Source organism: Ruditapes philippinarum, unplaced genomic scaffold (assembly GCF_026571515.1).
Source record: "Ruditapes philippinarum isolate M1 unplaced genomic scaffold, ASM2657151v2 ctg9803_1_1_1_1, whole genome shotgun sequence".
In the NCBI taxonomy this organism is placed as follows: Eukaryota; Metazoa; Mollusca; class Bivalvia; order Venerida; family Veneridae; genus Ruditapes; species Ruditapes philippinarum.
In genome coordinates this window covers 1-14,611 of record NW_026864962.1, presented here as the reverse complement: position 1 = coordinate 14,611, position 14,611 = coordinate 1, and the positions used below count along the sequence as shown (strand labels likewise).

General features: G+C 30.2%; 2 protein-coding genes across 2 annotated transcripts; both read right to left on the bottom strand.

The window, feature by feature from the left end:
* Nucleotides 1–238: 238 nt before the first annotated feature.
* LOC132727422 (uncharacterized) lies at nucleotides 239–3,555 on the bottom strand. The gene is made up of 4 exons (XM_060712909.1): nucleotides 3,456–3,555; nucleotides 1,752–1,862; nucleotides 1,276–1,377; nucleotides 239–435 (listed from the first exon to the last, which is right to left on the bottom strand). Exons 1-4 carry the CDS (start codon nucleotides 3,501–3,503, stop codon nucleotides 310–312), a joined length of 387 nt encoding a protein of 128 aa, XP_060568892.1. The 5' UTR covers nucleotides 3,504–3,555; the 3' UTR covers nucleotides 239–309.
* Nucleotides 3,556–11,991: 8,436 nt separating this feature from the next.
* On the bottom strand, nucleotides 11,992–14,061 carry LOC132727421 (uncharacterized; the record flags this gene model as incomplete). The annotated part of the gene is given in 1 exon segment (XM_060712908.1): nucleotides 11,992–14,061. A coding segment is annotated over 1 exon segment (1,416 nt). The 3' UTR covers nucleotides 11,992–12,641.
* Between the last annotated feature and the right edge of the window lie 550 nt (nucleotides 14,062–14,611).

Sequence of the window (14,611 nt, the reverse complement as noted above, 5' to 3'; positions counted from 1 at the left end):
TGTAACAGATGAATTAATTGGTTGCCTTGAAAAAGTGTAATCCATATTGGGGAGTAGATTTGATTTTATGAAATGCAACTTGGAAAGGTTTAGAAATAAATCACAAATATATTGTTTTTTTAACATGACTTCTGAATTATATATTTTCCGTATTTATTTATAAGTATTTGTAACAACAAACAAAAAGAGTGAAAGAAAACCCCTGAAATTAACACTACTGAGAAAAGTGAAACACTAAAAAATTGAGACAGGTTTTATTATTTTACATTCAAATTTGTAATTTTACATACATCAAAACAAGTTGTCATATTACACAGTAGTTTCCTTGTAATAATGTGTTGTATGTGCTCCACAAACATGTGCAATCTTGGCATTAACTTGGTCTTTTGTTACTTCTGTAACAGAGGCTGTGCTGAGCGTGCTCAAAAGTTTCAGCTGAAATAAAAAATATATAGATTCTTATAATAACAATGTAAATATATAGCAATAACAAAAATATTAATTATGTACCTCTTTTAATCATAGTATTATAAAAAGTATTCTTAAAAAGAAAATACTACACTTAAAGTGGATTGGTCTACAATGGTTACAGTTTCAATAAGTTATTTATGATAAATGTTGCAAAAATAAATAAACAAAAAACAACAACATAATAAAAAAACAACAGAACATTTATGTTGAAAAAAATTGTTCCAGAACAATTTATTATTTGCTATATAGATATATGTAAAACAGGATAATGTATCTCACATTTATCAACAACTTTTTGTTCTAAATATTAAATAACTAAAAATCTAAATGGTATTAAAAACTTTCCAGTATAGACCAATTACTTTACAAATATCAGCACAAACTAGATAACTTCAATGCATTGTATACTAGTTAACAGATATCCGGGCCAGAGTGTATATCATTTTCCATTAAATGCATTATTTTAATATATTGTTTGTATTTAGATCAGATGAAATTTGATTCATTAATTTATTTTTCGAATTTTCCGGAAAGTATATTTTCAGAAACAATTACAAAATAATTCACCGTTATTTATAATAAATTTTTGCTTTTACGTTTCATCAACTTCAGTAAATTTTCAAAATTTAAGAAGAACATTTTGTTAATTAGACATATCATACAAATCAATAAATAAAATGCCTAAAATAGTGTTTAATTATGACCCACTAACTTAGAAATTATTTGACGTAGTAATAAGCAACATTAGACATATGTAGTACTAGTGTCTGTAACAATATGTTTAATTATTGTAACAAAATGTACCTCAACAGCTCTGATACCGGCGTCAGTATGTATCGCAGCTCTCTCGGCATCTGACAATGTGAACATGTAACATAAATGTCCATTTACAACAACCATCATATGCTGAAAAACGTCGAAATATTACATTTAATATTTTTATTAAAAAGATCACAGTGGGACACTCTTGAAAATAGAATTATCGATACATTAGGTATTTTTAATATTATCAAGTTAGGAAAGGAAAAGTCTATATAACACCTTTCTAACAGTATTGAATAGAAGAAAGCAGAATCCCCTAAGAGCCCATTAAAGGCAAATTTAAAAATGTCAAACAAACAAAAAAATTTACTTTCGACACAATTTTTGTGAGCCAACGCAATTAAGAAATAAATAAAAATGAACAATTAAGGAGGACACAAAAGCGCTTAATATTAACACGTTTTTATGTTGGTTTATTATAAAATATTCCTGATAAACAAGTTGAGCATAATTCTTACCGAGTGTGGCTCGTATGCAAATTTAAAAAATTCATGCTCTTGGGGTTCATGTGTAGGTCCTGTACCATGTGGGTGATGAGTATGATGAGGTTTATGCGTAGTCGTCATTGACTGTAAAAATAAATGCAGTATTAGTAGTTATTTGAATGTTTGTTTATTTGATTTGGTTTTACATACCGACACAATAAAGGCCATATGGCGGCGATTCAGCTTTACTCGTGGAGGAAGACCTCAGGTGCCCTTCCGTGCATTATTTCAGGCACAAATGGGGACCTTAGTAGAACCACAAATGTTTTGTAAGCTAGCTGGAGTTAATGTAATATCAAATTATGTATAGTAATTTGAATAATAAATCATTAAACAAGAATTTAAGGGGAGAGGAGGAAAGAGTGTTGGTCCGTCGGTCAATCCATTTAATGGTTTCTGGATGATCACTCTTAAACGAGGCAATGGGTTTTGATGATTTTGGTACCATTTTTTCCTCAGAGTTATACACCTTTCTCCTATTTTGATAACAATTTAAACAAAAACCTAAAACACTCCCTCTGGATGTAATGGATTGTTAAATTTTACTAAGATATGGCCCTTTTTGTACCTCTTTAGATGGGCAAAAAATATAATTATTATTCGTACACATATGTAACATCATACAATAAAGTTGAAATTAAAATTTCTTTTTAGAAAACTACTTTTTCACATATGTTTGGCGCCGTTTTCTCATATTCTAGTTTTGTTTCTTACAAAAATAACAAATTAATATGAAGTTCAGCATGATAGCTCTTTTAATGAGGCAGTTGATCATTCTTATGTAACATAATTATGTGTAATACCATTAAAAATAAAAATGGAGATCAATTTTGGCTACAAACCTATATTTCTGATTGATTTTGTCTTAAATTTTGCAGAAGCTCCTAAAATGGCAATGGTTTGAAACAATTTTAGTGAAACATCATGAAGTACTGTTAGAGTTGGAAAAAGACTTCGGACAACAAAGTTTTCCCCTTTTATTGATGACCACTTTTAGATAAAAAATCACAGTTTTCAGATGAAAACTCGTTTAACATGTGATGCAAATATAATAAAATCATTAAATGCATGCCAAGAGTACAAACTTATTTACAGACTAATTACAATGACTTTGCAAATACATATGACGTCTTTCCAATTTTATTTTTTCTTGAAGGCTGAAATCAATTTTTCTGACCTTGAAATTAAATATTTTTGGTGCAGCCTTCATGTGGCCTTTGTTTTCATTGTTGGTGCTATATGTCTATACAAGGTGGCATACTGGGGATAATTATCAATTTAAGCGATAACTCCTATTGAAAGAAGTGGCCATCATAGATGGGAATTGCAAATTCTTATAGTACATTACGTATAAAGGTTAAGTTGGGGATATAAATCACCCGAAGTGACCGCTCTAGTTTAATTTGTCTTCTGAAATATACCTCTATTTAACTATTAACCATTTTGTTAAGCATAAGTCATTAAATGAGTGTTTAATGTACGTGTGTTATGCATGCATGTTAAAATTTGTCAAACATAAGTTTTTGCTACATCAATGAACTTTGGTTGCGCCAATTGTAAATTTTGAATGAAATGATTAAATACAACCACAGAATATAAACTTTAAATGCATTGTATCAAATTGATGTAAGCTTGTCCAGAAGTGAAATATGTATGTACATGTATAATAATACTTGCCATAGCATATGCAACACAAAATAAGCCAATAATTACTGCACGGATCATGGTTATTCCAACAACTGCCCGGTACCAAGTAAAACTAAATTTCAGTGGCACTTGATTATATAGCAAAAATCTTATCTCAAAAAATGTGATATAACATTTAGTCACGATTAAAACTTGGCTCTAAAATTAACTTTGACCCCTTTAATCAGAAATAGACCACTTTAATCAGAAATTAATATAGCATTTTTATATGTTTATCTCTATAAGGAACGTGACATTTGGTTAAATTTTAACTAGATCACTGAATGCGATTCCTACCCCCCCCCCCCTCCAAACACAGACCAATCAATATATTTTGTGTGAAAATAGCTTGGAATGTTGGGAAAGGTATTGGGACTATGTTGGGAAAGGTATTGGAACTATTTGTAGATATGGAATTTGCTGAATTATACTGATTTCAGTGGAAAAGGAGCATTATAACTTGCCTCTTTTCAAGATAATATCCATATTGCTAGATATATTCCAGAAAAAATGAGATTTTATTATATTTTCTAAGTGAAAAGGGGCTTACTAATATCAAAATAAATATCAGAGTTATCAGTATTTAAAACTTTAGCTGCACTGTAATGTTGTGTCAATATTTAAAGATTTATTTTCATATCAATACAAACAATAAGTAAGAATGAGGTGTTTCCAAATGGTGCATACATGTACTTTTGACAAACTACCAATCGAAGTTATCAAACTTGGCACACGCAACTGCATTGAGATATTGCCTTGATAATTTAAGTTTCAAGTTATTATCTCTACTTGGTCCTGATTACATCAGGGTCGATATATATATTAAGTTATTTCAATCCATTACCTCCTGAGAGAGCAATTATCTAGAAACAATGTTTTTTCACATTTTTTTATCAAAATCAAGAGAAAAAGGGTTGGTCATTTTGACAAAGCTATTCCAACAAGATATGTCTGGTGGTGGTATAAATATATCGTTTCACACGTTCTTATCAAACTAGCTCATTATCATCTGACAACGCTTAGAAATGTTTCACATTAAAGTCCTTATCTTTATCTTGTTCCTTTGAAAGACACCCCTTATCAATTTAAAATGCACGACACAGGTGATCGAGTACGAAATAAATAGAACATAGGTGCAGATATTATGTATTAAATCAATTTTGAAAGAAACCATTTATTGAATGTGTTTAAAAATAACATCTACCAAAAATATTTTTTAATCAATCGTATACTGGTATTTTATATATTTTTGTATAATAAACAGTTATTATGTAACCTTGATAGTAACCTGTTGCACTGGTTGCAGCAAACTTTGAATTTACAATTCTTAGACACCCTTTATGAATTAAATAAATTTCTGTATAGCGTTATACTTTCGAGAGATTAAAGGCAAATTATTTTTACAAGAATATAAACAGACATAATATTAATGTCATGCCCCAGTAAAACAATGTCAATGATCACGCAGAATTCAAATTAACATAATGTGCTTGAACAAAAAAGAATGATTAAAAAAACTTGTACTTGACAACTGAAAAATACATGTATAAGACATCCAAATTGAAAATTAATAAAACAGAATAGACACTTTGTACTATTAATCACAAGGAAGATTTCTAGTTTTTATTTCAATGTACTTTTGTGAAATACTTAATCTCAAATCAAATTATTCAAATAAATTGCCCCAAAAAGGTTGTTAAAAAAGAAAGTTTCATAAATGAATCATTACCTCTTGTAAAAAAGTATATTTGTATACGAAAAACTCTTGACAGAATAAACACAGAGTTAATTCATTTCATAATCTCTTTTTAACTAGATTTTAACTAGTACGTGTTTAATTTTCAACAATACATTTTTCAAAAGAATAAATATTAATTTAAAATGACAAAGGCTTTCTGTCGTAAATACAAATTAGCCATTTGTTTACATAATGCTTCTGAATATATTTTAATATAATCAACTATCATTATCATAACGTTAATCATACCGTAAAGATTTGATAAGAACATAAACCCCAGCTTTTTGGCAGTTGGTCTATTCTCTTTTGAATTTTGATCTTTTTGTTCTTATCTTGTTCGCAAATTTTTCAATTGTTTATTTTCGTTTACAGTAAATTTAAATAAATACTTTCCAAGGCAGTTTTAAATTTAAGTGTTCATGTTTATGATAAAGCATTATCATGATTTTAAACGGTAACTTTTTGGACTATATATACTATCAAATGTTCGGACAATGTATAGAGATAGAGCAGTCTTAATTCGTATTTGTATACATAAATTAGATGGGGATATGTTTTTTTTCATTCTTAAAAACTATTTTGACGTAAAAACTTCGTTCAGTTACGGCAAACGCTGGGAGATAAGACTCCTAAGTATGAATGTAAGAAATAGAGGATATTGAAAGAGTTCTAGTTGAATTCTGACTTTATTTAACAGTTGAATAAAATTATATTTTTCAACGGGTTCAATAAATTCAACAATTAACTTAAACAAATTTTAATATTCTATTTATCACATGCTAAAAATAAAGATCGATTGAAGTACAAAAGAACAATTTTCCATTGACGCGCTTGAAGTGTAACGTTAATATTTAATACATATAATAAAATAATATATCCCAAACAGTGATTTTATTGCTAAATAAAATCACTGTTTGGAGTTCGGATAATATAATTTGGGTTTGAAATGAATTGTAGTGGCGTATCCCAGTTACCGAATTAAGCTTTGTGATGGACTGTTTCATCATGTGCCTCCTATTTTCATCTTAACAGCGATTCAGATTTAAAAAAAATCAAATAGACATAAGGTCTAGAAATCAAATAAAATTGAAAACAGATAGAAACATTAGTTATTAAAGAAAATATAGGTTTAACTTATAAAAAAGTAAAAATGACAACACTTGACACCTGATGTTAGCGACATGAACTAGCTTGGAAGTAGCTATAGAGCATTATACCGTATACCTCCGAAAGAGGCAGCTCTATCCGGTACCAGGCCGTGTATGTTCAAAAGGGGAAATTGCGCTTCGTGTTAGAACACGTCTTAACGGTATGTTTGTATAATGCTACGTCAAAACAATATTATATGCATGGCCGTGCAATACCATTTTACGGAGTATTATCATTACGGGTATATGACAAAATGTAGTGATTTGCGTGACTGAACAATGATATATCACGCCAAGAAATCATTTTAAGGTTAACAACCATTTTTTTTCTATTTTACTTCGACGCAAATGAATTAAGTTCCTCTTTACGTAATGTAAAAGTTTAAAAGAAACATGATTTTATACGTATTTAGACGTATTGGACAAAGACAACATAATGTATTGCTAGCGTGACAATAACAGAATTTTCCCCGAGTTTTCTCTCTGCAACAGCGACTGTATCGCGTTTTCCGCTTAGCCAACAGCGACTGTATCGCGTGTTCCGCTTAGTGGTACCAATTCGTCTTGAACTCTTTCAAAGCTAATAAGTGCAACCTCATCATATGATGTCGGTACAAATGATGATTAAACTCTGGAATATACAAATAACATTTAATAAAAAAAGAATTTGAGTACAATTTTTATTTCATAAAATAATATTTTCTTTAAATGCTACAAACAATCAAATTGAAATTTCTTCAAAGAGTATGTTATAGTCACATTAAGACCTATAGTCAAAATAAAGACTTCATCGATCTTTGAATAGGATAATAGAAGCAGTTTATGCCAAACAAATTGTATATGTTTCTATTGAAAGAACGCTACTGTTCATATTGTCACTTTCCTATCTGGAATCACGGAAGTTCAGATTTTTTATGAAGGATTTATGACAAACCTGTGTCCCCCACAAAAATAATACATGTAACAATATTAAGCTTTTGGTTTGAGTGGTTCGAGAAGTCGGCTCAGGACTACTTTTATCGGAGAGTCAACAGAACATAGAATATTATTTTATAACTATTTAGTTTTTATCGTTGTAGACTTATCTGCGGACAAATCAAACTGCATTGATGCCAAGTGAATAGATTTGTGAAATGCTTTTTCCAGTACCCAGACATACTACGTTTGCATGATATTGATATATTTTCATTGACTGTTTCTATTTACTGATTAACAGAATTGTAGAGGAAAGTTATATAATAATTTTACTTTTACGATATACATTACTGGTATCAGTTTTGTTATCTATCAGTCTAAACACTTCAACAACATTTAGATTAAAGTCATTTAACATTTCGCATATCTTAATTACATCTGCCAACAGTGCCTCATTTTCAAGTTTGATTATGTTAGATTTCTTTCAGAATATGATCATTCGGTAATATGATTTAATTCTTGACCAAAGATCGTAAACACTAAGAACTCAAAAATGTATTTTGTTTTCAGAAACACGTTTAAGGCCCGTTTATTTTCAAGAGAAGAATACATACAGGCATATGATAACTTCATTATTTACGTATATAATAAATAATATATATTTTTGTAAGGATAGTTAGGAAAAGTAGAAACTAGAAAATTTCAGACATTAAATAAATTAAAGAAGCTGAATTATATAAAATACATAAGAAAAAAGAAAAAGAGTAAATAAACTGCTTTGGTAATGTAAACAAATCTGTCAAGCTTTAATCTGTTAAAATAAGTAATGTCTGGACTTGGTTTCGTTAATTTATTGGTACATGTATTTATGAAGTATTTATATATATCAGGTTTTCTAAAGAGTGCAAACAGGATGTAAAATTATCATACGTTATAACTATTTCTTTAAGTAATTTGAATAGTTAACTACAGAATAATGGTACTGTTTGTCAGTTCCAAAGCAGTGACAGCATCTGTTTAATTAAGCAGAGTCATGTTTGAGAACAGCAATTGCTTCGAGAACAAAGGAATTCGCTTAGAAATCGCTTATTGTTATCTTCGAGTGTGTATTCATCCGGTCTCTCGAATCTTCTTAGAAGATATTCTGAGGTTTTCAATAATATTTATCAATTCAATAATTTTGATTTACTATCATTAGCTCCGGTGAAATATGAAGAAAGTTCTGGAAATAGTTCCATTATTTTTTCTTTATAATGCGGATAATTGTAATTTGAGTCATAAATTATTTCATTCAGCATTTCTTTCAATTGAATCATTTGATTGACAAACGGTGTGTAGCATTCTGAGTCTCTCATAATAAGATGGATTGTGTCTGAAATTTCAGACGGCCACCAGAAAGAGTTTACTGTTAAAACTTTAGATTTGTCGAGTTTCTCTTTGTCAAACATTGCTGTCAAACGATCAAAACATTGTTTCAATGTTAATTTACTTGTTTCTTGACTCGCCATTTCACATACTAGTACATGTAGGTATACGCTCATCGAACGTTAGTTATACACATATTTGTACTGTTACAGGGTAACACCATATCTCTATTATTTGTGACAGGTCTATATTTATCGAAAAGATCTGTTTAAACAAATTGTTCTTGTCAGACAGACCCGGTCATGAAAAACACGTTAAACAAGAAGTATCTTTAAAAAATACTTGGCCTAAGTAAAACTGCTTTTACTTGCGTAGGTTATTTCGGAGGTGCGTATACATGATGAAATGATAGCAGCGATTGCTATTATATGTGCGAATTCTCAGTTGATGAAGGGATATTTTAGTCTTGGAAAATAAAGTGTAAACCATAAATAAAATTAATAAATCGTCAAAGTTTCCTGTTTTACAGTATTTATTGTACATGTGTTTGTTAAGTTTTTTTTCGGCCGAATGCCGGTTTATTTTCCGTTTGACTTCCTGTAAGTCAAAATTTCATTGGTCATTTTAAAATTACAATCTGAAATCTCTGCATTCGATTGGGTATTGTAAAATAAGTAAAACAATTATGGATTTTTCTGACATTGTATACGCGTCTAATTTTTAATTGATCTAAATGAGTCTTGAAACGAACTATCTACATTCATAAGTTCTTTAACTGTCAAGTTACATTTCAGATACTTAAGTTTTGTTTCACTACACATAATAAGATCTTTATTGCCATGCATCATCCTACAGATTATTTTACGCTGCTTTAACGAGTTATAAATTTTGTCAAACATTAACGAAAGCACCACTTACAAGTACATTCACGATCCTGTTTACTCATGCGCATGAAAATAGCGAAAAGAACACAAGAAAAAAATGATTTGTTTATAATAAATATTTGTCAAACTATTTAAGATTATTAGAAAACTTTCTTTCGGTTCTTTTTCGGTATCTTTCGTTATTTCAAAAGGTGTTGCAAATCTGTTGATTGGGGTATTACGTATCCATTTTGTTTCTATCTAAAATACTTTGTACATATGATTTTTAGTATTTCTAAAATATAAAAGTAAAATTCAATAATAGACTCAATATCATAATCCATAGGTTTCTATTTCCATGTTTCCTAAGATACGATATGCAAATTAACCAGTAATAGTTTGGCCGAGTATCTATTTAAAGATACTTCTTGTTCCTTTTATTTTAACAAAAGTTAACAAGTCTGCTACGAACGCCCCTGTTTGTCAATAATGGCATGCATATACAAAAAAAAATAAAGTGGATTGGTCTACAACGGCACATAAGTATTTCAAATATCGATAGAAACAAAAAAAAACTTTATTATTTTGATATTCTTAAAAATATTTCTTGAAAATAAAATGTAATAAAGTTTTAAGTGACTGAGTATAAAAAATATATGATGAACAATCATAGTTTGTTCTAGAACAAATTATTTTCTGCTATGTAATAGTTATAGTACATGAAACGAGTTAGTTACGAGGATATAAAACTGGCTGGGGCGACATCAAGGGGTGTTTCTGCTAAAAAATGGCAAGGCCGTTAGGCCGAGACAATTTGTTTTTGCAGAAACATCCCGAGATGTCGCCCCAGCCAGTGTTATACCCCCGTAACTAACGAATTTCATATACTTTAACTGTTTTATCGCAATGACATAATGTTTTCTTTTTTGTAATAGAAACAACTAAATAAATAAATAAATCGTTAGCTACATTACAGTTATATTTATGATAAAGCAGTTTTTTCAAGTTGTTTTCGCTGCCGCAATAGAAAAAATATACAAAAGATATCCAATGTTAGAGGCGGATTGTAAACTGTTACCAAGATTGATTCAATATTAAAAGGCTTTTTTCAGTGGAAACAATTCATTCAGCGGATGTACCTTTAGATTAAATGAGAGTAAATTTCATTTCAGAATTATCTTAGTTAATATTTTTCATTGTATTTATATATTTATTTTATTTTTAATTATTGATTCCATTTTTTCATTATTTTTATTTGCTACTGGGAATGGTCGTTACCACTGCCCCATTGGAGCCTCTATGAAAAAAACTGGATTGATATATACAAGGTGCGAAAAAAATCTCTACCGATATATAACAGTCGAGTTTTTTTCCTGTGTGAATCAATGAAAAAACTGTACTGTTATATATCAATACAGTTTTCAAATGCTCATTGAAGTGTACTGAGTATAATGGGTAAGTAAGAACAAAGGAAAAGTTCCAAACTATGCGATAAACATAAAATATAATAACGGTTAATGTATCTCACACTTGAAAACATAATACAAATGTAAGTCTTTCGTGGGCTGCAATGTCTGATACGAAATACTATCAACATAATTATTCATGCATTCACATGCCTTTCATTACAGACCTATTCACTTAAATATTGACAAATGCACCTTTAACATCTTATATTATTATTTTCAAAGGGAAAAGCAGAGTAAAATACATGATAATTGTTATTCTTAAGCAGAATGACGATAGACGTTTTTTCTATACATGTATGTGCGCTGTGTTAAAAATAACCTTTTTGCATTATACCAAATGCTTCGGATAAGCCATTGTTCAAGTTAATAGTTTGACGATGTGTAAGTTGAATAACGGCCTAGTATATAGATCTTTCTGTTTAAGAAAAACCTGGTCACGAATTTCATAAACAGAAAGATCTCGTACTCGGTCGATATTCCTATACATGAAAATCTGGTGGGTTTTTTTTTTCAAGAGCACGCTAGAACATAAGACTCTCAAGTATGAAATAAAAGGAAAATGACAGCAAATTATAATTTACAGCAAGAAGATATCGTTGAAAAGTTTATGATATAAAAGTTAAAAAAATCATACTGGACAGAGACAACATACTGCATTGCTAGCGTGACATTGCCAACATTTCCACGAGGTTTCATTTTCCAAAAGCGACAGTAGCGCGTGTTCCGCTCAGTGGTACAAATTTGTGGGCTAAAAAGTGCAACCTCATCAGATAATGTTTGTGGCAATGATGATTAAACTTTGGAAAACGTAATTACATTTTAGAAAAGATTGAGACATAAAGAATGCACCAAAAGACGATTTTCTTAAAATATTGCAAATGATCAAAATTAATTTTCGTTCAAGATGTATGCTTAAGTTACATTAAGACTTATAGACAAAATAAAAACTACACACTTTAATAGTACCCAAACATATAAGGTTTGGATCATATTGAATATAAACATTTATAGTGATATATTTTTATTGTCTGCTACTTATTAGTGATCTACAGATATGAAAATGGGCATGCGGTTTGAAAAAACCGTGAACTTGTTTGCATTGCCATTGTTTCATTTAACGACATACATTTTATCACAATATATAAAAAATAGCAATATTTACATAAAAATCATGTGACATTTCGAATACCTTAGTTAGATTTGCTATTAGTGCCTCATTATTTTCAAGTATAATTATTTTGTATAAGTTTCAGAATATTACGATTTAATTCTTGGTCATAGATCGTATACACTTAAAACTCATAAACATACATGTATATGATAACGCAGATAACAAATAACATTATTTTATGTTTGTAAAGATAAGTAAGAAAAATACAAACTAGAATATTTAAGACATTAAATGAATCAATGAACCTCAATTACGTTATAACTATTCCTGTTTCATTTAGCCATTTGAATAGTTTACTACAAAATATTGTACTGTTTGTCAGTTCAAAAACAGATGCAGCAAAATATAATAACAGCAATTTATAAGAGAAAAAAGGACTTGCTAGAAATCGTTTATTGTTATCTTGTTATCTTCGTGTGTGTACCTTATCCCCCGGTCGAACCTATGAAGAATGTTCTCCGAAAATGTTTTTTTCACAATTTTGATTTACATCACTAGCCGATACGTTTCATTTTCCGTGGAAATATGAAGCAAGTTTTGGAAATAGTTCCTTTAATTTTCCTTTATAATGCGGATATTTATAACTGGGGTCATATATAATTTCATTCAGTATTTCTTTGAATTTAATAATTCCATCTACATATGGTTTGTAGCGTTTTGAGTCTCTCATATCCAGATGTATTTCTTCTGAAATTACAGAAGGCCACCAGAAAGAATTTACTTCTAAAACTTTAGATTTGTCTAGATCTAGATTCCCTTTGTCAAACAATGCTGTTAGACGATCAAAACATTGTTTTAACGTTAATTTACTTGTCTCCTTACTCGCCATTTCAAATACTAGTATTTTCCATGTATAACTTGCAAAGCTTTCATGACTTCCTTGATTTGATATAGTTAAGTCTGGTATATGACCTTCCAGACCCTCATCGTTTGGATCAATACGAACAAGTACGTCAAAATTGTGGTCTAGATCTCCAAAACATTTCATTAATTTATAACAAACAAACCAGTTATGGTATATAGATTTTTCACATTGCCATGTTTTCATTATGTCTCTTTCATACTCCGATAATGACACCATATAATTACGACTGGCGAACTCGCTCTTGGCTTCCCGATGTTGGTCATCGCCTTTGGTGTACAAAAGCTCTTCAAATAATATTTCTATACTTTTAACTGGAAGAAGTAAAAAGTGGTCTGGCTTATGAATTAAGTGTTCCGCGCATGAACAACCCTGAATAAAAGCTGGAAATTCGTCTGCAAAGATTTCATCATATATTGCTATAGCTGGAACAAGGTCAATTGAAATGAACAAATTTTTATCACCTTCTGGAGAGCACCATTTCACAAGTTTATGCAGTTTAAAAGCAGGACCCTTCATTCCATAATTTCTGACACTCTCAATGTCCAGACATAAGCTGTTTTTTCCTCGACGAATAGGGCCTGCCTCACTTACTTTTAACAAAGCGCTTTCAAGTCTCAAGAAATTCAGCGTCCTAAAATCTTTAGAAAGAAATAGTTCGTTATTTTTACCTTTGCCTATCTGACAAAATCTTCGATCATTCGGTTTAACTGTGCAGTTTGCAAACAAAATATCTCTTTCATTCGAAGGAGGTAATGTCTTTAAAACACCAGGAGAGTACGTAAATGCTATGACAAAGTCGAATTCATCGGGGTCACATATTTTAGTTCCTTCAGCCATGCTCCCAGCATCGGAAATTTTTATGTTTGTTACACCTTCATGTTCTAGTTCTTTCTTGTGCGGCCAAAATGCTTTAGCTACTATTCTTTCTACCATCTCTCTAGTTGCATCAATCATATCTGGAAGTTCAGCAGAATATCTTGCGTCTGTACTAATATCTGTGTATAGGTGTTGTAGAAAATCTTCAACATTTTCCTCTCCCTTAAGTTTATGGTCAGCCATGATGTCCCTTAAAAATGAATATAGATTAAATATACACATTGCAAAAATAAAATTGAAATGTTTGTAGAAGTAGCCTAGAACTTTCATTAATTTTGATATAGCACAATTTCTCGAGTAAACCCGATATCTGATAAATGAATGCAACTTATGATAAAGAACAGAAAATTCAAAACACTCATAGATGTACTAAATATATCAGAAAAAAATAATTTGAAACAAAATTATAAATTTTACAAAATGAATATGCTGAAAGTTTTAACACCGAAAGTTTTCTAATAAATAGGCTGAAGGTTATGGTTATGATCTGAAAGCATTTTAATGACATTATATAGGTTTATACAAATGCAAATGCAGGTTTTTATCAGTTTAATTATAACAAAAATGTTTTGTGTGTTAACGAGAAAATATCAAATTTCTACTATGACATCATCCGTACAGTACACGCGGGCGTCCTATATAATTGGTAGGTCCTTGTACCTCATCAATTTTAATGAAAGCAGCTTGAATTGCCACAGGACCTTTGTCCAAAATAGGGGGTTATTCTATATGGGAAA

What these genes read in the sequence shown, in the direction of transcription:
- LOC132727422 (XM_060712909.1), bottom strand. Translation starts at nt 3,503, where the DNA reads ATGATCCGTGCAGTAATTATTGGCTTATTTTGTGTTGCATATGCTATG. An exon ending in TTTGTGTTGCATATGCTATG is followed by an intron (nt 1,863 to 3,455) that starts GCAAGTATTATT and finishes TTATTTTTACAG; the next exon opens with TCAATGACGACTACGCATAA. An exon ending in CCGGTATCAGAGCTGTTGAG is followed by an intron (nt 436 to 1,275) that starts GTACATTTTGTT and finishes TTTTTATTTCAG; the next exon opens with CTGAAACTTTTGAGCACGCT.